We start from the raw sequence: 25,742 nt of genomic DNA, 5'->3' as shown, positions 1-25,742 counted from the left end.
ATTATTTCAAATTTTAAGTTTTATAGAGTACTTGAAAATTTTTAGCGTGAAATTATCTCATATTTTAAATCTTAGATAGAGAAACTATTTTAAATTTTACCTTTTGGAGACATGGTATTTGAAATTATTTAGAGAGAAACTATCTCAAATTTTCTAAAGAGAGATTCTCAAATTTTAAGTTTTAGAGAGAAATGATATCAAAGAGAAACCTTCTCCAATTTTAAGCTTTAGAGAGAAAAAGTGCTTTGAAAATTTTTAGGAAGAGAAACTATCTCAAATTTTAAATTTTAGAGAACCAAAGTACTTGAAAAACTTTAGAGAGAGAAACTACCTCAAAATTTTTAAAGAGAGACACAATCTCAAAAATTTTAGAGATAATATCAAAATTTAACTTTTAGATAGAGAAAATAACGGAATTTTTTTAAAGAGAAACTATATCTCAAATTTTAAACTTTACAGAGATAAAGTATCTTAAATTTTTTGAGAGAGAAATTATATCAAATTTAAGAGAGATAAACTACCTCAAATGCTAAATTTTAGAGAGGGAAAGTATCTTAAAATTTTAGAGAGCAAAACTATCTCAATGTTTTAAGTTTAGAGTAAGCAAGTACTTGAAAATTTTGAGAGAAAATATCTCAAATTTTTTAAAGAGAGAAACTATCTTTAAATTTTTAGAGAAGGAAACTATCTTAAATTTTAAGTTTTAGAGAGAGTATCTTACAATTTTAGAGATAAAAATTATATCAAATTTAAGAGAGGAACTACCTAAAAAGTTTTAGAAAGAGAAACTATCTCAAAATTTTTAGAGTGAGAGAGAGTATTAAAAATTTAGAGAGAAACTATATCAATTTTTAGACATAAAAAGTATGTTAAACATTGTTCAAAAACGCCGACCGCCTAGCATTTAGGCGGTCGAGAAGGCCTGGGGGCATCGCCCTGGCCTAGGCGGCCAAATTGGGCGGTGGTCCCTAGGCGGTACAGAAATGGCCCATGGCTTGCGCCCCGCCTAGAGGTGGAAAAGTTTTTTTTTTTTTTTTTTCATTTTTTTTCAAGATATAAAAGTTTAGAAACCTCAAAAAAATACATTTCATTGGATCAATCATCGAAGTGTTCTTACAGTTTGGAGTTCGAGCAACCAAAGTAAGTGTAACTTTTAGATTGCTTGTTTTATTTTAAGATGTCTTTTCCAGGAGTTAGTCAAAGTGGAGATCCAAGTTGGAAATATGGATACAACCCGATGTGAAAAAGATACAAAAGGAGGCATAAACCAGTTTCAGAAATATCTTGTCGGTATTAAGGGGGATGTTGCCCCTTGTAAAAATGTTCTTAAGCTATCAGAGATGAGATTAAGCAATTTATAAGTTATGTAAAACAAAAACAAGAAAAAAAATCCTTGCCAGAGATCTATTTCTGCTACTCCTAGAAAAAATGTTTCGGGTTGGAAGTAAGGGTACAACCCAAAACCAAACGATAAAAATTGTATAAGGTGTAATTTTTGTGAAAAAGATACCAATGGGGTATTAGCTGATTCAAAAAACACATTGCTGGTGCTAGAGATAATGTTGCTTTTTGTACAAAGGTTTCTGAAGCAATTCGGATGAGATTAGATATCTTCTGAATTTGGAAGAACCAGAAAATGATGAAAAGAAGCTTTGTTTTATGGAAGTATCTTCTCCAGGTTCTAGATGAAGTGGTGATCCGGGTTAGAAATATGGTTATAACCTGAATCCAAGTGATAAAAATCGTATTAAATGTAATTATTGTGGAAGTGATATTAATGTGGGCATTTACCGGTTTAAAAAACACCTTGCCGTTATTAATGGGGATGTTGCTCATTGTAAAAAAGTTCCTGAGGCTACCAAAGAGGAAATTATATAATATTTGATTTCAAAAAAGCACAAAGAAAATGGTAGAGCAGCCAAGACTTCTTGGGCCTCATCTGCATAAACTAGTAAGATGAAGGTAGAAGAAGAGGAGGGAGAGGAAGATTTAGAAGAAACAGAGGAGGACGAGCGTTATATTGAAGATGGAGATGACTCTGATGATGATGACCTCGACTCTGATGCGTATGATGAGGCTTGGCATATTAATATTCCTTCTGATGATGATGATGATGACGACGACTGAAGACTCTTGCCTCTTGGTGCTGAGTGTTGACTGTTGTGTCGAGTCATGAGTGTTGACTATTATTATACTGTATATTTTCTAAATTTATGTTGTGTTGAGTGTTGACTTTTATATCTTACCTACACTTGTATGGTTTTACAGTTTACTATTTTAACAATATGAATTATCAAAATTCTCTTCTCAACGTCTATATATGTATTTTTTTCAACTTGGAATATGATATATATTATATTGGTAATAATTTAGTATGGTTTTTACTTTTTTTCAAATTTCAACTGGCAACCGCTCAGGTTTTGGGCGCCCGCCTAAGTGCTGGGTGGCCTAGACCCCCAAGCCGCCTAGCGCTTTTTGATACACTGATGCTAAATTTTTATAGAGAAACTTTCTCAAAACTTTTAAGTTTTAAATGGAGAATATCTTAAAAGAGAAACTATATCAATTTTGAAAGAGAAACTACTTGAAATATTTAAAGAGAAATTATCTCAAATTTTTTGGAGACAAATGATATGCAATCAAACATTTAACGAAAAAAGTAAAAAGAACAAAGAACAGCCATGAAAATGTTATACATCCATATACCATCCAAACAAAAGAAATTTATTTTATAAGAAATAGTTTTTTCAAGAAATACATTTTAAAAAAATAGACTTTTTTCTGGTAATATTTTTCCATGGTTCCAATGGCCCCCAAAACTCGTTTGAACTTGGCCTTGAGTGTACTGACAAATGGTTGATATGTATTACATGTGGTATCCCAAAACAAATTTTGGTGAACTCTTGGAAATCTTTTCCAAAAGTATGACAAATATGACAATGTTACAATTTCTTCATAAAATCAATACTCTTAGAAGCAAGGTTTAAAAAAATGGATAGGTGACTTGAATCGGTCACACCCATGCATGTGTCGGATCAAGGGAATTGGTGGATCGAATCGAAAGAATCGATGGAATCGGTAATTTTTGTTTCAATTTTTTAAACAATAATTCAAGAAAAAATTGATCATCCTTTTTTTTTTTTTCGCTTGACTCGGTGAAGAATCAATCGGACTCCGTGATCGGATTCGGCGATTCCACAGAAAATTAGCAAATCCTATTTTTTGGCCTAATCCGAAGTGTCTTGGGCTATTCTCAATCCGGATCGACCGATTCCGAATCGAGTCACCGATTTTTTAAACCTTGCTTAAAAGTAATTTTGAATACTCCTAGTTTCAAGGTGTTCTTTAAATATTCAAAGCTCTTTTGAAAATAATGGGGTCTACATCTAGACTAGGAGATAAAATAGTGCGGTCTACACCAAGACTAGGAGAAAAAATGATGGGGTCTACACCTAGACTAGGAGATAAAATAATGGGGTCTACACCTAGACCAGGAGATGTTTATGGGATTGCAATGTTTATGGGATTGCAACTAAATTAAGGTTTAGACCAAAGTTAGCAAGTCAGAGATGGTGAATCAAGATATTAGTAATAAATTCGTTTTATTTTAAAAAGTCGGAGAAAAAATTGGGTAAAAAATATGGATCGTCAAAAATGAAGTTATAGAATAGTGAATATTTCAGATTTGGCTAAAAAAATGAAGTTTAAAAAACCGGATATGTAAATATGACATATTATAAGATTATGATTTATAATTAGAGAAAATTTCATATAGACCCCTATATCCTCATATTATTTCATGGTAGATTTTCGTTCTGTTTTTCTTTCAAGCAGGCATTAAGAAATCTTTAAAGATTTCACTATATCCTATCATCTCTTATCTCCCTCTTTTATTGAATTTTGACTATAAAAATTAGCTTATAACAAATCTTTTTATACCATTTCAACCCAAAAACTTTTTAACCATCTTTTTCTCTTTTCACCCATTAAATTTTTTTTTGAGTTAAAATAGTATAAAAAGATTTGTTGGAGCTAATTTTTGTGGTAAAAAAGTCAATAAAAGATGACAATAAGAGATGAGGGGGTACAGTTAAATCCTTAAAGATTTTCTTATGCTGCTTGAAAGAAAAATGGAAAGAGGGTCTACCATGAAAAATTAGGGGCATATAAGAAAATTGCCCTTATAATTATTGTATAGATGCATTAATGCTATTGAACAATAATTTTGGGGACGTACGTGGTGTCACTAGAGTAATAAATAAATCCAATAACAATGCTTACTCTATCGTCACAACATAAAACATATCATAAATTTATTGGGAGCATAAAATGAAACCACAAGAATAATGCTAAACATAAATACTACATTAGTAAATAACAAAAAAACAACTTAATACAGTGGCAACATTGTAATTTAACTAATAGTTAAGTGACGTTCCTTTGCTTTTTTAGGAGTTAACTAAGTACAAAATTCAAGCTCAAGTATAAACCAAAATCAAATCTCATGAAGCTTAATCTCTGATTTACAGTTATTTTCGTGTAGAGTGCTTTGGTTGAATGAGTGTTTTAAAATTGGAAAGGTATTCATCGTGATCATTTACTTTTAGTACAAGAATGTCACAATTACTCTTGTCCGTCGATTTTTAAATCGGGTGGTTGTAAGTGTGTCATTGATAATACTCGAATTTCAAAAAAAAGAAAAAATCTCGAACCTTATGGCATATTACAAATGATCCAATTTGACATCTAATGACTAGGAGCAATGATTTAAAAAACGGATCGGTGACCTAGATCGGGCACCCAAAAAACCGGTCTGGATTGGTGAATCGACGGTTCAAATCGCCATTCTACTATGCAAAAAAAATAGTGAACCGGCGAAAAAATATGTGATAAAACGGTGAACTGGCCAAAAACTATTCTGGATCGGTCACTGACAGTCTGAATTGCTGTTTTACTGTGCAAACCGCCGGTTCCCTTCTGGACTCGGCCATTTCCTATACATACACAAAACCAGAATGGGGTGACTGATTCCTTAGTCGGACCGGGACACTCCATTTCCATGCCGACCTGGCATTTTTTAAATCACTAGCAAAGAGTAATTGCGACCGCTTTGTAATAATAGCCAATGGTCTCATAATATTGGGTTATTGATCAACCACTCACTATACTTATCCGAATCAGCAATTTAGATCAGCCAAACCGATGAATAGTTGGTAAAAAAAAAAAATTGGGGGATCAATGGGATGGGGGCTAGTTAGGTTCCAGATCCGGATTGCCCTTGGATCATTGCACCCACTAAATACTCTTTGACGTGTATATTCTACCCTAATTCAGGTTTAGAGGCTCTTATCGGCGATGCATGAATGGGATTCATTGATCGTTTTGCAATTAATAAATAAATAGGCAACGGGCATTGGAGCGGAAGCTGAAGCTCCAATAATTCTTGGTATTTTAAATTTTGAAATTTGAAAATCCAAGCCGTCAAGGCTGAAGCTCTAATAATTCTTGGTATTTTATTTGAAATAATTTCGTGAAATTTGAATTTTTTTTTTTGGAATTTTCAGTCTTCAATAAATATAGGCCAAAGGCATTATGCCGAAGGTAACCTAATTTTTTATGGATTTAAATGGAATAAAACAAAAGTGTCAGATCCTCAAGAGAAGCTCCAATTTTTTGTGGTATTGTATTTTTACTCCCTGGGTTTATCCGATATAAAACGAAACTCATGCAAGTTAAATAGTGCAGTGTTATCCTTGGGCCTTTTGCCTGAATGAGACATATTTCCCCTTCTAATAATAGTTATCAAGATAGGACCAAATCAATGGTTTGACCAGTGGGACCATTAACTTTGGCCGATCTATTCCTAGATAAAAATTAGGAAAAATTACATAAATCCTTCCAAAATCAACTATTCATTCAACTTACCTCCACCTAAACTTTCCTCACTACTTTCTTTTAAAACCCACCTAAAAAAAATAGAAATCTAAGATAATACTACCCCTCCCTTACCCACCTAAAAAAAATAGGAATCTAAGATAATACTACCCCTCCCTTACCCACCTAAAAAAAATAGAAATCTAAGATAATACTACCCCTCCCTTACCCACGAATCTATTTTTACTCTCGCTCTCTCGAAGAAAATACCCCCTAGTTTGGCATTTTGAGGGTTAGTCTGACATTTTGGGAGGTCAGTCTGGTATGTTTAAGGTGTAGTCTGGCGTTTATGTCACTGGAACTGCCCCGTCCGGCATTCTGAGGGGCAGTCCGGTGGTAAGGGAGGCTAGTCCGGCATTCGTTTATTGCGGTCCGAGGATTTTTTCTATTGGAAGGGCATTCAGGTGTTTTACAAATTCGATCCGATAATTTCATTTTATTGGACCTAAAAATGACTTTTAAAAATACAGGAAGGGTATCTTCATCAAAAAAAAATTCACTTTTTGTATTGAGGGTATTTGCTAGGAAACATAGTTTTTGAGAAAATTAGGGAAGCTTAGGTGGGGGGTGAATGAATAGTTATATTTGGGGTTATGCAATTTCACCTAAAAATTAAATATAATTGAAACCCAGTCACAATCAGTATTTGACTAGTGAGACTAAGCGATGTAACCAGTTAGACCAGCTAAATGGTGTTGGGTAATTTTTTTATTTATTTTATATTTTTGGAAAAATTATAGATACCCTTAGTGTTACACTTTCTAGGTACTTGGTTTTAACCCACATTTCCAAATTGTGACACCCAATATGTGCCAGTTTGGTGGCACAAAATGTGTTGGATCGACTTTTGACAAAAAATAGAGCATTTTGTCGATGCACTACAAAATGCGCTAGACCGGATTATATTGAATTTATGTCAGTCTTGCACGTTTTGTGCCAAACTGGCTTATATTGAATTTATGTCGGTCTTGCACATTTTGTGCCAGACCGGCTTTCATATTTAAGTTTTGCTGGTCCAGCTTAGAGAGAAAAAATGGGAAACATGGGTTAAAATGAGGGAATCTTGGTAAAAAACAAAAAGAGTAAATATTATATGGGTAAGTATAAAATCAGACCATTTCTCTTTGGTACAAGGTGTTCACATTAATCTTGATCATTGGATGTGAAATTGGGTGTCTGCAATTATTTTCATTGACCAAGCTAATTTTCTCGAATGTTGTGATACATCCAAGCTATCAAATTTCACATCGGATGGCTATAAGTAATTTTGTCGACCTTGTATTGAAGGTAAATGGTCTCATTGTATACAATCCCATATTATATTAGGGGGTGGAATATCTATTATTTTTCCTATAGTTTTAACATACGATATCTATTTTTCTTTCTTCTCCTTTCTTCTCTTCTTAAATCCAGTCCAATCAGTTCGACCAGTGGTTGGAACAATTTTGATAAGATCAATCCCTTGCTGCTCGATGGCCAGTTCGATCCTGATAACCTTGCTTCAAATACGTCCAATATTAAGCATACCCCATGCATAGCACGAGTGTCATGTCGTCTATACTGTACCCTTAAGTTTTCGTGCTCAAGTATGGACAAATTTTTAGGAATAGGCTTAACGCTAGGTGCCTAAGGTGGTGAAGCACTTCAATATAACATCTAGAGTTCTATTTATACCATAGGTAGGAGATCCCCTCCCCACTAAACTACCCCTAAACGAAAAAGTATGGATGGTTGGGATTAATTGTGCATCTATTTGAGGAGATGATGATACTTTGGGTGGTACCAAAGTTGATCTCAGTCGTCGGTCTAAACAATTTCTGTCAACAATCGGACGGTCAATCTCAATTGAGATGGCTAGTAATAGTTCATGTACCACCCATAGTACTTGTAATATATTATTGAAAGGAAAGATTTAAAAACCAGTGGTCTAGATCGGGAATCACAGTCCAGATCGAAAGCACCTAGTTCATTGTCAGAACTTGGATCGGTCCGGTTGCTATTAGACTCACCCAATTCAGTTTTGGAATTGGGTGTGTCTATCAAGGATCCATATGATGATTTGTACTAGCTAGATCAAATTTGTATTTTTTTTTTTCTATTTTTATCTTTTTACTATGTTTTTTTATCGCCATTTCAAAGTGGATTTTTGGTTCACCGGACCCAAGGGTTTTCAATTCAAAGTGCCTAGCCAAGCACAACAAAGGAAATTTTTTTTTTTTTTTTTACTATGTTTTAACGCCAATCCAAACTGGATTTTTGGTTCCCCTTAATTTAGGCCTCATTCTTCTTAAAATAAATTATTTGCAAATATTTTTCCCTATTTGTCCGTATACATCCCATCTCCTCTGACAACGTGGCGACTAGTTATTGGTTCATTGCCAGCATCAAGGCGGAAAATTCGAATTTCACGAATCTATACTTATGTGAATTCAAGAAGCCCGTATAAAACGGCTACTTGTTCAGTCTTTCTCTCTATGCTTGGGCTTTGGTCTCGACTTCTAATTCCAAAGCAGGTATCTCCCTCTCTAAATTTTTTTATTTTTCCTGGTCTCTCTCTAAAAGTTTTTATTTTTCCTGGTTTTCTCTCTTGAAAGTCTCTATCTTTCTAGGTCTAGGAGAAAAAAATCTTCATTTTTTTTGCTATACCTCTGTTTTTAGTGGTACAATGATCTCACCTGCTGATTGTAATGTTGGGGATTATAGTTCACTGGAAATTTTTTATTATTTTTGTTCCTCTTTTTTGTGTTGAAAGTTTGAAAGTTTATTGGAAAGGTATGATTAATCATTATTCAGAGCTAAGGGCCGAAGCTCCTTTTTGTTCTTTTGTGAACTTCTCTTTTTGTTCTTTTTCACTTCTACTTTTCTATTTTGTTGTTGATTTTAGCTTCCATGAACATAGATCCCTGCATATTCTGTTAAAAATTTCAGATCCTAAAGCTTAGAGAGGTTTAGGGCAAAAGGGTGGTTTATTTTTGGTGATTGCTGAAAACAAAAATTGGGTTTTGGGTCGTTTAGAGAGAGAAAGAGAGGAAGAGGAGGAGAGAGATTGAGAGAGAGTGAGAGGACGTGGAAGAGAGAGATTGAGAGAGAGAGAGGAAGTGGAAGAGAGAGAGAGAGAGGAAATAGATAACATTCAAACCCAAAAGATAGGAAATAGATTTCGTTGATGATAGCTCTCTTCATATTCTATTCTCAATTTCTATCTCTCAGCTTATTCAATAAATTTATCTCTATCTCTAAATTCAACCAAATTCTATATTTTCTATATCTTAAGTGTAAAGAAAAGTAGGACTCCGGCCTTACCTATGTATCTTGAAATTTCAATTCTCTTTTTTTAAATTGGCATTAATAATTTAGATACAAAGAATATTAACGGTTCAAAATATTAAAAAAATTGCTATAAATAGTTGATCTCCATAACAGGTTTTGAGTTCTTAGAATAGTTAAGTATCCTATATTTTTATTATGGCACACATTACATGAAATAATTTCAAAATATTAAAACCTTTGCTATAAATAGCTGTTCTGCATAATAGGTTTTGAGTTTTTAGAATAGTTATTCCGTACATTTATCATGTCACAAATTAGATGAAAATAATAGAATTAAAATATGAAGAATGGGGTATGTTAGGACTACATCTCATGTCTTTCATAAAATTTTAGATCTATTATTCTAAATCTTTTTTAAAGAATATTCATCATTTAATTTTAAAAATTTTGTGGTTGATTAGATGATATACATAGGGTATTTTTGAAAACTAGTTGAAAAACCCAATTGATTTAATAGTGCCATAAATTAGTTTAAGCTTCGAAATCATAGTAACAATCAAAACAAGAAATTGAAAAATTAGGTCAATTTCATAAACTAATGCCCATCAATCCGAGAGAGAGAGAGAGAGAGAGAGAGCTTTCTCTTTGGTTAACCATGCTAGTGATATTCCCATTACTTGTTTCATTCATATGAAGCCCTCTTTTTTTTTTTTTTTTTTTGGAGAGAGAGTAGTTAAGTTCATGATCTGTCTGATATATGCGTTGATGATTGCAGATTTGCAGGTGATTTAAGTGATGATGCCTCAGAGGAAGCCATCTTACTCATGGTGGTGGGATAGCCACAATAGCCCAAAACACTCTCAATGGCTCCATTCCACTCTCTCTGGTCAGTATAAAAATCCCCATCACTACCATATTCACTAAAAAGTCCTCATTATTATTACCATATTCACTAAAAAGTTCTCTACGCTTCTGACTTTTTATAATAGAATAAGCTTTATATACTTTTTTTTGCTCTGATGGCTTCTTCTTTTTTTCTGAAAACGATTTCAATCTTGAAAATGAATACTTGGAAAATTCGTTTCATCAATTTGAATATACCGTGTTTGGTAAACATCAAACAAGAAATTTATTTCCAGGAAATATGTAAACAATACATAAGAGTGTAGGATTGAAATTTGAGAAATTTATCAAATTATCGATTAAAGATTAATAATTTAATACTTTACCCATATCTTTTGATTTAGTTTCAAAATATTCATGAAATAACACATGGTCCAGAAGAGTAAACTTGTTAAATAGTTTATCTCCTGTGGGTATTTTGATAAATTTCTCTTGAATTCTCATCACCCGATCATATTCTCACTCATTAAAATAGACATTGGATCATTTGAAAACCAAACAATGGTGCCCTGTCTTTCAAATTTTAGTGATTGGAGTTGCACCTGATAAGAATGTCATCCAGATGGCTGGTAATTTAGGGTTAGTTTCAATCTTTCTTCTTCAAAAGATATACATTAACACCATCAATTTCCTTTCTCTACATCTCTATGGGTTCTCCCCTGTTCAGACTTCAGAGGTAGATCATTGCATCTCTCTCTCTCTCTCTCTCTCTCTCTCTCTCTCTCCCATAATACTATTATTATTTATATGCTTGAATCATCATAAATTTCTTCAACATAGAATTGGATGAGAAGACTAAGGCGATGCTAAAGCTTATAGAGGAAGATGCCGACTCATTTGCCCAGCGAGCAGAGATGTACTACAAAAAGAGGCCTGAACTCATAGCCATGGTCGAGGACTTCTACCGTGCTTACCGATCTCTTGCCGAACGTCATGACCAGCTCAAATGTGAAACCGGGTGCTCTAAAACTCCACCGCCCCTAGAACTTTCTCACTCTAGGAAGTATCGGTCCCCCCCACAGCTTTCTTTCCCAACAAAGCCCTCACCGCTGTCAAACTCTTCTCTATCTACAAAAACCCAACCGAAGAAACTCAACTTTTCGGCAACAAGCATCAAGACCACTGAGCCCTCTGAGTCTTTTGATTCAGAAGAGTCTGAGGCTCCATCTACAAAAACCCAACTGAAGAAACTTGACTTCCCGGCAACAAACATCAAGAACACTGAGCCCTCTGAGTCTTTTGAGTCAGAAGAGTCCGAGATAGATGATGCTGAAGAAGAAATGGCTAACGTGGAGACTGAAGAAATGTTGATGTTGAGGGAAGAAGTGATGAGGCTAAGGGAGGAGAACAGGCAACAGAAGGAAGAGCTGATGGAGAGGAATGAAGAGAAGAGAGAAGTTATTAGGCAACTTTCTCTCTCTATAGACATACTCAATGAAGAGAATCAGGGTCTGGTCAGGTGTTTAAGGCAGACTAAGTTGGGTTTGTTTGAATTCATGAGATGGAAGGGAGCTGGGAAATCATCTAATGGCTCTTCACTGTGTCGCCGTAATCTTGTTGCTCGTTGATAAACTTTAGTTTGGTAATATGTGATGGGTTACTAGGGTAGTCACAAGTTTACAACTAAGTTTGCTTTAAGGTAAATTTGGGGGTAAGTGGTGATGGGGTTTTCTTTTGACCACTATATACTTTAATAGTTATTTATTCTTTATTTCTAGACATCATTTTACTGAGACTCTATCTAATTTAATGTATAAACTTTCCTCTAATGTGCGAACATAATTAATCTCTCTCTCCATTCCCTCTCTAAATAAAGGATAAGGTTTCTACTAGTCGGCCAACTCATCTATTTAAATGATTCCTCGGTTCAAAATCTATTTTAGAGATAGATTTGGATTCAAAAATTTTAGGTATGAAATGAGTATGAATTAATAAATTTTAAAAATAAAACATTAATATAATTCTAAGTTCTAACACATCAATTTGAAATCTAGATGTGACAACTATTTTCCAATCGGGATTGTTTACAAAGAGATTATTTATCTTTTGCATATAGAGGTTACAATCATTACCACTCGGATGTCAAAATGGATGGCTTGGAGTGAATCATAAGTCCGAAATTTTTTTTTTACAACTTTGTGTCTATTCAATGATATTTTTACAACCAACCATTTTGAAACTCAATGGACAAGAATGATTACGATCTCTATGTATAAATGATAAATTGTCTCTTTGTAGACAATCCCTTGTCAAATATCCACTTGTAGATACATATTTAACTTTTGTTTTCTCCTCAATAAACGATAGAAAATAAGTTAGCTTTTTTCTGGTTCACTTTATGTGGAATGGCCCAAAAAACATGTGGGAAAGAGAAAATAAGAAAAAGAGAATAAAAATGCTAAAGCTTAGAGCAACTAATCAAACTTTAAATGCCAATTAAATCAATAGAACTCATCAGTTGTCATATACCAATCATGTATTTATGCTACGCTACCATGCTTTTACATATGAGAGAAAGAGAGAGAGATAGCACAGAGGGAGAGATGAGCATGTATCAGCCAGTGCATTACAATTGCAATTCCAATCCAAAGGCATTTGAATTTAGCAGAACAAACTGCGAAATCCAGCGATGCATCAGATGACATTGAAGGCGGTGTCAAAGAATTCCCAAAGTTTTGCTCATCTGGGTTTGGTGTACTAGGAGAAGAGGGAATAGATAGTTGGAAGTGCATTTGGCGGCGAGTTGCCATCTCCTGCTGGAGATGGAAGTAGTGGAGGAACTATACCGGTGCCAAATTTAGATGGGAATACGGTGATGGTGCCGAAACCAAAGGAGACGATAGAGGAGATTTCACATTTGGCAATGAAACAGATGCCAAAGAATGAGATAGGCTGGACATGGAAGCTAAGATAACCATGACTAAGATGAGAGCTAAAACATCAGGGCCTCGAAAAAAAGTAATGGGGTTCGTCATGAATGAGTAGATACTTTCTTTTATTTTATGTTGCCTTTTTATAATTTGAAATTGAAAATGGGGGAACAATGTCCTCTAAAAAGGGAAAGCCATTTACCAAAAATAAGGATAGGATGGATGTAGTAAGATGCGCAAGATCTCATGGGATAATTAACAAGTCGAGGGTGTTTTGTTTTGTTTTTAGGTATTTTTTTATTTTTTCTAGTATTTCGTTTTTATGGTTGAAAGGTGGAAGAGGGGAATGGTGCCCTAAAAATGGAGAAATATCTATATGAATATAAAAGGGGAGTTGGCCAGCTTGGCATCGTGGTATGTTTCTAGTGAGAGTGTTGACAAAATTTGTTGGTTTCTCTCTCTAGGTTGGCAGTAATAAAAATGATAATATTTACATCTCTCTGTTAATTACTTGAAAGTACAAAAACTAGGTCAGTAAAATAGTTGAAAGAATGAAGGCTTGACAAACAAAATGAAATAGAAAACCAAAGTAGAGGGAAGTTTTCTTTCAAAAAGGAAAACATCTAAAACTTCTTGCTTGATGAATTTATGGAAATAGCATGTATACTATGCTCCTGCAGAAGCATACTGTACTTATTTCCTTGGGGAAATAAGACCTACTTTGGAAGATTTTTTTTATCTCAAATTTGGGAACTCCATAATATTCACAAATGATTATTCTCTAAATAAAAAATTTGGATGAGGCCTCTAACACTTAAAAAATTGGACGCCTTCTATTAAATCTTTGAGACATTATTATTCTTAAGCCCATAGCAAATGTAGTTCGAGAAAAAAAAAAGAAGAAAATTATTGGAGTTAGTCAATTGACTTGAAGAGGTTACATTAAATTGTAGTCATAAAAAAACTGTCAAATAAGATTTTATCAGAGGGAGTAAATAGACAGTATGCTCCTGCGGGAGCATAAATTCTTTTGGCATTCAAGAAAAATAGAAGACTCAAATTTCTTGCCAAAACCGGTTTCAATTGTGCAGTTTCCCTGAACAGATCATCGTAAACACAAAAATAACACCACCAAGTTTCATTGGAAGAACAAAGATACTATCGTACCAATAACATTTTTGCTTCTTACATAACACAATTACCCAAAATTTATAGAAAAGTGGAAGGAATACAGAGAGATTAATTGCACATTGAATGACATACACAAATCTTGAGAACAGTTCAATTTCTCATCGACTGAGAAAGACAATTATTTTACATATATATAAGCATACAGGGATTACCAAGCTCAACATATTTCCGCAAGGAAGTTTTACCTTATCTATAACCAGCTTGCAGAGAATACAGAGTAATAACTGCTCACCTCTTTAGGGCCCCATTACTTGATGAACTACCACTGAAGATACAGTAGATAAGAGAAAGCCTTTCAGAGAGAGATTTCGGGGTTCAACTCAAGCACAGCGGGGAAGCCTCTGTAACTCCGCAGCCACTTCTAAAGCAGCATCCACAATGGCTGAAAAGCTTGAGTTTTTAAGCTCAGATATAATGGCTTCAATCCTTGCAATATCAGGCAAAGATAAAGAGAGAATCATGGCCTGACTCCGGTATTCTCGACAAGAGACACCAAGGGCATGTAGAATGCGCATCAAAACCATTCGGGCTTGTTCTGACCCCTCATATTGAAGCCTATATGAATCCAGAACAGGGGTAATTTTGGGAATATTTGTCAATACACCAGTTGCCGCCTCCCTTGGTGCCACCTTTGCTAATAGTGAAATGCACTCAGAAGCCAAATCTGCAATTCTCTCCACTTGGTTTAGGCTCAGCTCCAAGAAAACTCCAACATAGGACCCAAAATCAGATATGTCCTTGATATTCCAGGACCCTATGGCACGCTGGATGAGGGTTTTAGAGAGAGAAAGTGTTGGTTCGAGGAAATCTTCCATGTATTTGGCAGCCACGAAAGATAGTAGATCACCAATTCTCCTCACGACTTTGAGCTGAGAGAGAGTCTTGACTTCTATTTCGGGGGACGATGCTAAAACTAGACAGAGGTTAACGTTGTTCACATTGGCTCCCGAGAGGTCATTTAGAAGAAACTCGAAGCACTGAGAGATGAGGTTAAGGTGAAGAATATCTGAGACTTGGATGTAATTGGAGTTGAGGAGCATAACCAGGAGCTTTTGAGCATAGACGGGAATTGGATCTTCGTCGTTTAGCAATGCTGGGTATAGCGAGAGAAAGTGAGTGCGTGAGATGGACTTGAGGTCTTTCTCTCTCTGGTCTTTGGAAGAGTTGGGGGTTTCATTTAGGAAGATTACAGTGATATCAAATAGAAGTTTTAGGCAGAGGAACCTGCCTTCTCCATCTGTGTTGGTCTTGTATAGGATCGTGAGGGTGGGGAGAACTTGGCTGATAAAAATGTCTGGACCCTCGAGGACAACAGAAGGCTCTTGTGTGACCGATTCAAAAATTCTTAATAGGGTGATTTGGAAATCATCCCTTCCCTGTTTGATAACAAGAAAACATCATGAATGATATCTGAATCTCTCTCTCTCTCTCTCTCTCTCTCTCTCATATCATGACAACCATGCAATGAAGATGAAGTAATGGAATACCTGGAAAGAGCTGGACTCCAAGAGCTTAAGGAACATCAGCAGCTGTTGCAAAATCTGGCTATTAATCACTGTATGTTTGAAAACAGAGCTTTCAAGGAGAAGGTGAATGACCGGGAATAAATGGATGCTGTTTTTTGGTTGAGTTCGGCTGGGTGTAGAAATACCAGGGCGCTTACCACCCATCGATTGCTGAATATCTGTTGCTATACTCTCCAGTATCCCAGGCACAATGCTTGCTACCACCTGCACCCAAGTTTAAGATTTTTTGCTGCTAAGAACCATGGCTTAATTATTACTGAAAGCCTGGGCTAACTTCAGAATACAATGCTTTGACTGATAAACCATTTTCAACTCTCTCTCTCTCTCTCTCTCTCTCTCTCTCTCTCTCTCTCAACCTAGAAACCTAGAAGAAACATATCTCTGAACAGATGCACACTTCCTGCAGCTAGTGGCAAGGTCTTTCCGGCTGCCATCTTCCCTCTTCTAAACAAACGGGTTATTTTGGCATTTCCAGAAATGATCTCAGAAAACAAAGGATTGATCAATTTAAACTCCAAAATTGATAACTTCCTAATATTAAAATTTGGTTAACCTGTTTCCCAAGGTACACGTGAATAAATAAAGCAAATTTAGGAATCTTGCCCAAAATTCAATTAGATTTGGACAGATAAATGTGTAAAACTCAAAAGTTGTGCTATATAAATTTTCTGAAATTTAATACCCTAAGCATAGTTGAAATTTAAAAGCCTAAAAATAGTTCAGCTATTCAGAAAAAAAACATAGTTTGTGTAATGTGGGCACCTGAACAAAAGCCTCCATACATTGCTGCACATAACCGTCTTTCTCCTTGGCCATTCTCTCCAATGCCGATAGCAACCTAGTGGTGCAAAAGAAGGGCAGCCATCTCCGGTTATTTTTGCAGAGAAGAGCCACAAATACAAAGGCTTTTCCACGCAAGCCTTCAGTTCCATGTTCGATATGAGAGAGTATAGATGGAACTAGTGATTTCTCCTCTGCTAGTGAGAGAAGATGCCTGCCCATGTTTCCCAACATATGGCTTCCAAACATAGCCATATTCAAAAGGTTTATGCTAATTTGTTGCTCCTTTGGCGTCCCCTTAACCAAGCCAGGCAAGATTTCTTTAAAGGGTAGCTTCTCCACCACTTGTTGAATGCTTGGTGGGTTGAACCGAACCAGGCGGACCAGGCAGGACCCAGCTGTGAGACGCATGCTCTCTTGTTTCCCCGACGCCTTAAATATGTAGCAAAGATTTGCTATAACATCTTGGGTGTTGAATCGAGATGCCCACTCCCCACCTTGACTGCAGATGTTCTCAATTGTTCTCAGTGCGTAAAGCTGAGTCGAATCATCTTCTCCTTTACGGAGAATGGATGACACAAATGCAATCAATGGGCTAGGAACCTAGAGAGAGAGAGAGAGAGAGAGCCCCCTAGGAAACATTAGTCCACATAATAAAGGAAGGAGCAAGCAAGATAGAGGAGAGCCAACCTCACAAAAAGGGGAAATCTCTTAAACATTCTCATTATAAACACAAGCTGTAATTAATTTTATTGCTCGTTTTCTTTATTTAAGAACTACAAAGAAAAAGGTTGTCAAACCATGTTCAGGAAAAAATATTACTTTTCCAGGTTAAAGGACACCACTATTTGTAACTGAAAAACTGTGAGGTGTTTTGGCATTTTGGAAATATGGAGGTATTTTGCTTCATGCAAAGAAATATGGGAAGTTTGACTGCACAAAGTTGACGAGACTCATAAAAGCATAGATGGGTTTACATTTGGTGAGTGTAAGTATTTGTATACTAAGGCCCCTTATATGAAATATTGGGCAGAGGCAGGAGAAGGGGGAAAGTTTTAATTAATGTTAGCCACAAGAAATTCCAGTATTTAAACCCAGCGAAACTATCCAAGCAAAGGGGATTGTTGGGATTCACACTAGATTCATAAGTTGGATATTCATTTAACCACCAACCATAGATTCCTGGTCATATAGATATTAATAGATCTGGCTACTTAATGGAAAGTAGAGCTATAACAGCCCAATAATGCAATTCAAAGATCAAAGACTAAAGAAAACAAACAGGAAGTCAAACTCTAAAATTTGTAGAACAGGATTATAGAAGACAATAAAGAAGATCCCAAAATGGTCAAAGCCCACAAGAAGCCACTTATAATTATGCAGGTATCAATAACAAGGATGAGAGCACTCCAGTATGATGTTCAGTCAAATGGTTGGAGTTGATTGGCAGTTCAAACTGGAGATGAGTTTATCTTTCCAGAATCAAGGACAGCAGCATTGAAGATCGACTTACAGATATGCAAAAAAGGAAGCGAACATGGACTCTTTTCCTACTTTAGACCACCTAATAAGCAATATTTATAGTCCCCCTTTGTTTTTGATAAAGTTTTCTTTATGTGCATGAGTCATCTTCACAAGTAAAAGAAAAAGGGAATATAATAATAAGGAAATATATATAACAAGACCATTTACTTTCGATACAAGGAGGCCACAATTATTATTGCCCATTAGATGTGAAATCAAGTGGTTGGGGATACGTCATTGATTGTGCACAAGTCCAACATAAAATTTCTCAAATATTGTGACACATTTCAATGTCAGATTTCACATCCAATGGCTAAGAATAATTATGACGGGTCTAAGAAGGGTGAGGACATTAAACTTTCCCTCAACCCGTCTCAATCCCCGGTAAAGGCGGTGGGTTGTGTTAGGTAGTAGCCAACGTAAAACTTTGCCAAAACTTCTCATGAATCCAGAATTGCAGATCAAGATTCGTGTAGCCGATTCCAATTAATTGGGAAAAAACTTTGATGATGATAATGGCTAAGAATAATTATGACATATTTATACCAAAAATAAATGGTCACATAGTATACAAACCCTAAAAGTGATCTCTTAAAATTATGGAAAAGCCATTGTGCATTGGGGCATCACCATTCGATAAACTGGATAGTGATGGAGAGAGAGGGACCACCGAAAGTGACCCTAATGGCGGGTACCATTCCCTTGCCATTGCCATCTATTGTTGAATTTGGCGGCGATGATTCAATAGACTATAATTTATCGGTAGTTCAGAGATAACGCTATACTTTCAAATGCAAATATCAGTTGCAATCCATAGTTACAACTCTAGACAAGTTCAAGAAATCAATGAGTAACAAGACAATCTCATAGAAACAGAACCTGCCAAACTGGTGTAGATCTGGTGTCTTTCGCAGGAGACTCGACACCACCGACTTCCTTTGAGGAGCTCTCACTTTGAGTGGAGATATAAAAGAGCAATTCACCCAAAGCAGCCATGGCAAACCTCCTGACCTTTTCCTGTTTATCCCTGAGACCATCTGCCAGTGCCCCAACAATCCCTGAGTTGGCCAATTCAGAATCAATGAACGTGGAGTGCCGAATCAATAAACCAACAACAGATACCAGTTGAACTCGTAACAATGAAGCCTTTGATAACCTTAACATCTTGACAAGCACCAGCATTATTGGCCCATTGGTTATTATATTAGCAGCATCAACATTACTACTCAAAATTTCCAAGTATCTAATGGCATTTTGCTTCTCGGAAAGAGGAGAATTCCCATTTAGACTAGCTATGATTCGACTGGTAAGTGTGGCCATTTGCTCAGAAGATAGCTTCACAAAATCAGAGGCATGCCAAGCATCAAAGGGAACCATGGGCAGCGTTTCTGAAGCTTTGTCGCCTTTCCTGCTAGGCATGACTGGCCTCACCGAAAGATCAGAGGGATGCCAGAGAGCTTGCGAAAGGAGTGAAGATGACTTTGAAGGATCTGAATCCACCACTATATTGGAGCCCACTTTACGCTGATCCTTCCTTTGGATGCCTACACATGGGGGAGTAGCAGGCACTTCATTACTGCTGGACCCAAATTCATCTTCTTGGGTTTTCAAGCCATCTGTAACAATCATGTTGGTTTCATTTGGGTTATCTGTTTTGAGCATTTCTTGAACGTTTTCTTCACTTAGATCACTGTCTCTGTATATAGAAGATGGGTTTTGTACAGGGAGCTTCACGTCACGGATAGGAGTTTTGCAAACCAGGTTATCCAAACTAACAGATTCATCATTTCCATTTTCCTCATTGTTCTCACCAAAATCAAGCTCCATATCGGTGTTTTCGAGTTTCACTTCATTCTCGTTCTCAGAGGCTTTAGATAAAGGCCTCCTATAGTTTTCATTCTCATTCTCCTTCTGCAAATTTGTCTTAACAATCCTCGAGAGCCTAACAAGATTAACACCCTTTGTAGGAGTTGAACACACGTTCTCATTCTCCTCAACAGCAATGCCAGAAGCTTTTGTTTGGGCTTTCTTTGGACCAGAAGCATTTTTTCCTGGTGTTTCAAATCCTTTGGCAGCCCCCACGGAGTTCTCATCTCGTCTAAGAATGCCACTAGCATCTCTCTCCTGATTCCTAGGAGGTGTGATCCGTGAAGAAGGTCTCTCTCCATTTCTTTCAGATAGACAAGACCTAGCAAAAAGGCGAACCATATCATCAAAAGCGGGCTGAGGAGCCAGGGGCACCATGCTAAATTTTGTTCTCCAAAAGTCATGCTCACAAAGCTCAGGCCACTGGATTCTTTCAACAGGGTCCTTCACAAGCAAGCGGTTGATCAAATTGGCAAATGATCTGGTTGGGTTGTCTGGGAGAGGTGGTGTTGGGTCTGATAGGATAGATTTAACCAGGTGGGTAAACTCGCTACCAACAAAGGGAGGCCTCCCAGCATAGCATTCATACAAGACACAACCAAGAGCCCAGAAATCTGATGCAAAAGAATGCACACCCCCTTCTTGGAATAATTCAGGAGCCATGTAACATGGGGTACCACGTTTTGCTTGAGGCAACTGAGGAAAATGCAAAAGAGAGAAATTGTGATCAATTCAAGGAAGGCTAAGCTGTCTCATAGTTATAATAGTCCGAATCAGCAATAGCTCAGCAATGTTGAAACCCCAAAATATAATCATTTGGTGGTAAATATTCCAATAAAAGAACCAGCAAAATAAGAATCACTATGGCAGGAAGCATAGAGATCTTTTGGCACTGACCCAATACATTATCATGTGGGACCCCCAAACATCAATTAAAAGTGTCACCTAATGGTGTCCAAATAATCTTATTCTGTCAAAATGTACTCTCTATAAAGCTACGATATCTGCAAATTCTGTTAAATGGAGCTTTAGAAAAAGCTACCATATCTATCATTCTTTTTGTTTTTTAAGAAGCTATAGAGCATGAAGAGGATGTACTTTCACAAAATTTTACTGTGTGGATTTTCCAAAGAGCGCATCATGCATGGCTGTGGATTTACCATGGACTTTTGATTGAACTCATTTTTCTAAAAAAAAAAAAGTAGAAGAAGAAAAGAAGGATTATTTTCACTAGACTGCATGCTTAGTTGCTTACAAAAGTTAAACACGGCACACATTTGTTTATTGGCAGCTGAAAAAAAGCAAATAGCTCAAGTTGAGAATACAAACCTGAGAGACAGAACTTTTAGATATATCACTTAATCTTCTTGCCAATCCAAAATCACATAGCTGAAACGGAGATAACCCCAAGTCAATAAAGGTCAGAATTAAAGACACCATCGCCCAATAAGCACATACAAGTAAAAGGAATATTCAAGCAAATAGAGACACAACAGCAGGAATTACCTTCATGCATCCATTCTCATCCAGTAGGATGTTTGATGGCTTCAAATCACAATATATAACTCCTCTCGAGTGTAGAAACCTGAAAAAGGGAGATAGTCAAATGATAGTTAAAAATGCTAAACGGCATTGAGGTTACTAGGTTCAAGACTGATGAACAATGCACATTACTGCAGAGCTCGGACAACATCACGTGCGAGATCGTGTATAGAATCCTCTGGAAGGCAACCATCCTGCAACAACAAATTTGTAAACAAGGTGCCAGTCATACAAGTTTAGAGGGTGAATGATCTTCAATGTAATTCCTAATATAAATATATAGTAAAAATAAACTAAATACACAGTTAAGTACATTTGTTTAATTCATTTTGAATTCTCAGTAATGCCAAAAGAAGAAGAAAATGCTTTAAAATGTTCACCTGTCGTAGTAAAGCAAGAAGATCACCCCCAACACAATATTCCAATACCAACCACAGGTGTGCAGAAGTCTCATACCTATAATGCAGTAAGAATGCACAAAACAAATACAATATTCAGAAAGGAAAACAAGAAGAGAATCTAAATGATATTGCAACTTATTTTTACTTAAGATGTCAGGACATACCATGCATAGAATTTCAGTATATTTTGATGATCTAGAGAATGAAGAATCCGTACCTGCCCAAATGAACAAAAAATTGCTATGAAAGACATATTCAAGTTAATATACTAAAGTGAGATTTCTTAATATACTAAAGTGAAATCTCTTAGTAACTGAAGTGAGTCAAACCATTTTCGAAGATCCCTGGATTACATAGGCAGGTATGTCTATCCAATGTAACATAAATATGTATGTAGATGTAAAGACACATACACGCATTAGTAAATCACAGTCCAATATCAGATTGTGGTTATTGCAGGAATGAATAGAATGGGCATTATTTCCGAACATTAGAGGAAACTAAAAGGAAAACAAGTCTTTTCTGAGATGTGAGTTTTTCTCTCTCAACATTGTCAATAATTTCTCCGCAATAACATCTTCCCAAGGTAATACGATTGCGTACTTGAGCCTCATTCACTTGAATCAATGCTTACTGAGGGACTATGGAGACCAGTCCCAGCATTCCATTCTGATCTTTGCTACCCAAAAAGGCACACATGACTTCATACATATTGAAACCCAGCCCCATTTTCCCTGTGCACTTGGTTTCTCACTATGTGCACTATGGAATCCTACTCCTCTAGGAAAGAGGATAGGAAATCTTTCTCCCTAAAAGGCACATTTTGCTCCTGATACCTAGAAAAGTGTTCCTTATCCTCCTATCTTATGTTTTTTCCATGAGTATCCTTCAATTTTGCCCCTGCTTCCACCTCTATCACTGCAACCCACCACTCTCCAATTTCTAACTCACAGTAGTTTTTGTTATATAGGTTCTCAGTCATTTCAGCATATGTTGATTTCACCCAGTCCTCTATTTTGGGTGCTCATTATATGAAAATTATGGATAACCTTCTTGTGCTAGTAGATGTTGTAGTACTCATGTTGGACATTCAACTATGAATTACAGTCTACTACTTTAAAATGAATAAGTGAGACATGAATTGTAAAAGCATAGATCATGTAAAAAATTAAGCAAATTCAATGGATTATGGTTTAACTTTCTTTGATAGAAATAAAATGCATATCAGGTTTGTAAGTAAGCAAATTCAATGGAACAGCTTAGCAAACTTTGACACAAATAAAATGGATATTGGGTTTTAAAACCACCATACATTTGAGACACTTCCCTTGATATCGGCTATTCGAAAGAAAAAAAAATGCCTTCTATTTGGACATGAATTTGACCAAAAAATAAAATAAAACTCAGTGATGGTTTTCAACAGTCTACAATTAGATTGGACTTGTTCCTGATATATGAATTCAAATCATTGCTCTGAATGAAAGCTAAACATATGAAAATCATTATGATACAGTTTGGTGGGGTATAAAGGAAACAAAAACAAAAGATCGTATTGCCAATAAAAAGAATAAATTGAGCCATAACTACTAGAAAAAAAAAAAAACTCCAGTGCTCTTAGAGGTAAGAAACAAAGATGAAGTCAACCTAATATTTACACTCGGTACTAAACCTTTGAGCAAGGAAATCAGCCAAAAAAAATATAAATGAATGCAATTACAACAAATAGAAAAAGCCACTGTATAATTTCTAGAGAGGAGCAACTTACCTCTTGCAAAACCTTGTTTCTCTGCGACTTATCAACACTCTTTATCGCATAATACTCGATAGATTTCTTCTTCCTCCCTTTATAAACAGTCTGATTAACCAGATTCAGACAAAAGTCATATGATCAATCAAACCAAGCATAAAACCTTCTATACCAAGTAAACCATTTAATCCACAAAACCCTCAAAATCCATCTCACATAATTAAAAAAAAAAAGTGAAAACAAATAATTACAGAGAATTTTCCTCTCCCAATGGCCTCATAAACGTGATACTGATTCATTTCAAACAGCGTTAATGGTGATAATAATCAGACTGCAAATGGAAAATATATCTTGTACAGAACAGAGAAATGTGGAAAAATCGGATACAAGAGAATGAGTGAGAACGGATTGGAATCGGAAGGTGGAAAAACGGGGATCTGAGATAAGTGATAAAATCAATGAACTAAGAGAGAGAGAGAGAGAGGAGAGAGAGAGTGAAAAGGGGGTTAGAGAGAGAAAAGAGGGACGACGATGGGCGGGAGAATGAGCTGAAATTGAAAGAATAAGGAAAACAAAATGACCAAATTAGGACTAACGTTTTAATTGAAGGACGATCTTATCCTCGGTGAGATTTGAAATAAGACGAAGTTGCCCTTTTATAACGCGCTAGTATGAAACGGACATTTTTATTCTTTAAACTTTTTAAGTTTGAAATAGAGAAATCAACCGGGCAGTTCTCATCCAATCACTCATGTCAGGTCGTTGTTTTGGATATGTTTCGAATCTATAATTGAAAAAAAAATTGAAACATAAATTAAGTAAATTTAAAATAGAGATTTATGAGGTGGGGATTTATATGAAAAAATGATGTGATATAAGCTTTGAAAAAAATGATAAGATATATAGGGGTGGGTTTTAGGGGAGAGCCGAGCTAGGTCCCATACCATCCTAGAGTTAGTTCGCTCACGATTGATTTCCCCCCGGTTCAAAGATCGCTAAGTTTTAAAAAACATAAGAGTGTGCTTGCCCCTCTAAAGCATTAGTATTTTAAAAGCACTCTTTTTAATGTTATTGCATTCGTATTCAATTAGTTCGCTATTTTTTAAAAGGAAAATGGTTTGATAGGGTTACAACCCTAACAAAATAAGTAAAGGCTCACCTTATAACTCATCAAAAATTACAATTCAAGCATTGGAAAACCTTTGCAATGAACATTATGGTTGAAAAAGCAAACTAGGATTTCAAGCTATGAAAATAGTATATATTATAATAAATTATCTAGACCATCCATTTTGCCCTAAAAATAAAAATTAAAAGATCCACATATGTGTACCATTTTTTTAATTTAAAATTTTATTTTCGATATTAAAATTTGATTTTAGAGCCATCATAATGATTTTTGTCCCCCAAAGTGCTTTCCAGACGAGGATTTAAAGTGAGACTTTATTTTGTTTTCATAAAGTTTAGGCCTTACAAAAACCTCATCTTTTTTAAAAATGATAAAAATGCCCATAATTCATATTTTGAAGGTCCAAATTTTATCAAAATTCGATAGGTATCATTGAGGGCCAAAAATACTAAGAACAATTGCGGACAAAAAAACTTAGGAATTTCAAAATTAGAAGTTTTTCTCATGAAGGAACAACATTCGATTTTCAAATTCTAAAGTTTTTGCTCAAAGGCAATACAAAGTTCAACAATATAAAAACAACGTCAGATTTTTAGATTCCGATATTTGTCGAACAACTTCGGATTTTAAAAACAAATCTGAAGGTTTTCTTTTTAAGGAATGCCACTTTTAATGGACTTTCAAGGGTAGGGGCAAGAGAGAGGGAGAAATGGGCAACCCACCTTTCTCTCTCAAGGTCGAATCAATCTGCAAATCGCACATATAACCAGGAAACTTGAGTTCATCTCAACCCATCTCTCTAGTTATGTGCGACATTCTTTCGTGCTCCTTTTTATGCTCTTATAATAGTTTTCATCGTATATACATATTTCATTATGGTATTTTATATAATGAGCTCATTTACTTTTAGTACAATGAAGTCGCAATTATTCATAACCATCCAATGTAAAGTCCTATAGCTTAGGTATGTACAAAGTTTGAAAAAATGTATTTTGAAGGTTGTACTTGATCAATGAAGTAAATACAAATATCTAATGGTTGATCGTGACCGCTTTGTAC

The 25,742-nt window shown here is 35.8% G+C and overlaps 2 protein-coding genes across 4 annotated transcripts; one reads left to right on the top strand and one right to left on the bottom strand.

Annotated features, from left to right (window-relative positions):
- The first annotated feature begins 8,330 nt into the window (after positions 1-8,330).
- NET3C (Kinase interacting (KIP1-like) family protein) lies at positions 8,331-11,876 on the top strand. Of its 2 annotated transcripts, none has more exons than XM_006855339.4 (3): positions 8,331-8,447; positions 9,980-10,090; positions 10,888-11,876. In XM_006855339.4, exons 2-3 carry the CDS (start codon positions 10,000-10,002, stop codon positions 11,673-11,675), a joined length of 879 nt encoding a protein of 292 aa, XP_006855401.2. In that variant the 5' UTR covers positions 8,331-8,447; positions 9,980-9,999; the 3' UTR covers positions 11,676-11,876. The 2 variants fall into 2 exon arrangements, with proteins under 2 accessions (XP_006855401.2, XP_088715287.1); XM_088859161.1 differs by lacking the exon at positions 8,331-8,447 and adding an exon at positions 8,485-8,706.
- A 2,214-nt stretch (positions 11,877-14,090) lies between these two features.
- LOC18445197 (kinase family with ARM repeat domain-containing protein) lies at positions 14,091-24,131 on the bottom strand. Of its 2 annotated transcripts, none has more exons than XM_006855338.4 (11): positions 23,806-24,131; positions 23,573-23,662; positions 21,972-22,024; positions 21,787-21,862; positions 21,539-21,600; positions 21,371-21,449; positions 21,194-21,253; positions 18,878-20,560; positions 16,457-17,077; positions 15,656-15,898; positions 14,091-15,544 (listed from the first exon to the last, which is right to left on the bottom strand). In XM_006855338.4, the coding sequence occupies exons 1-11, from the start codon at positions 23,851-23,853 to the stop codon at positions 14,489-14,491; spliced, it is 4,071 nt and encodes a 1,356-aa protein (XP_006855400.1). In that variant the 5' UTR covers positions 23,854-24,131; the 3' UTR covers positions 14,091-14,488. The 2 variants fall into 2 exon arrangements, with proteins under 2 accessions (XP_006855400.1, XP_020529810.1); XM_020674151.2 differs by having other exon boundaries at positions 21,534-21,600; positions 23,806-24,121.
- Between the last annotated feature and the right edge of the window lie 1,611 nt (positions 24,132-25,742).

Source organism: Amborella trichopoda, chromosome 2 (assembly GCF_054954075.1).
Source record: "Amborella trichopoda isolate Santa Cruz 75 chromosome 2, AtrichopodaSantaCruz75HAP2 v2.0, whole genome shotgun sequence".
Lineage (NCBI taxonomy): Eukaryota > Viridiplantae > Streptophyta > Magnoliopsida > Amborellales > Amborellaceae > Amborella > Amborella trichopoda.
Note: the sequence above shows the minus strand (reverse complement) of the source record. Positions and strands in the feature narration are given on the sequence as shown.

Excerpts from the sequence above, each read along its gene's own strand:
- NET3C (XM_006855339.4), top strand. The coding sequence starts at position 10,000 with ATGATGCCTCAGAGGAAGCCATCTTACTCATGGTGGTGGGATAGCCAC. Across the intron at positions 10,091-10,887 it reads GCTCCATTCCACTCTCTCTG|AATTGGATGAGAAGACTAAG; the intron begins GTCAGTATAAAA and ends TCTTCAACATAG.
- LOC18445197 (XM_006855338.4), bottom strand. The coding sequence starts at position 23,853 with ATGAATCAGTATCACGTTTATGAGGCCATTGGGAGAGGAAAATTCTCT. Across the intron at positions 22,025-23,572 it reads GAAACAAGGTTTTGCAAGAG|GTACGGATTCTTCATTCTCT; the intron begins GTAAGTTGCTCC and ends TCATTTGGGCAG. Across the intron at positions 21,450-21,538 it reads GATGTTGTCCGAGCTCTGCA|GTTTCTACACTCGAGAGGAG; the intron begins GTAATGTGCATT and ends TCCCTTTTTCAG.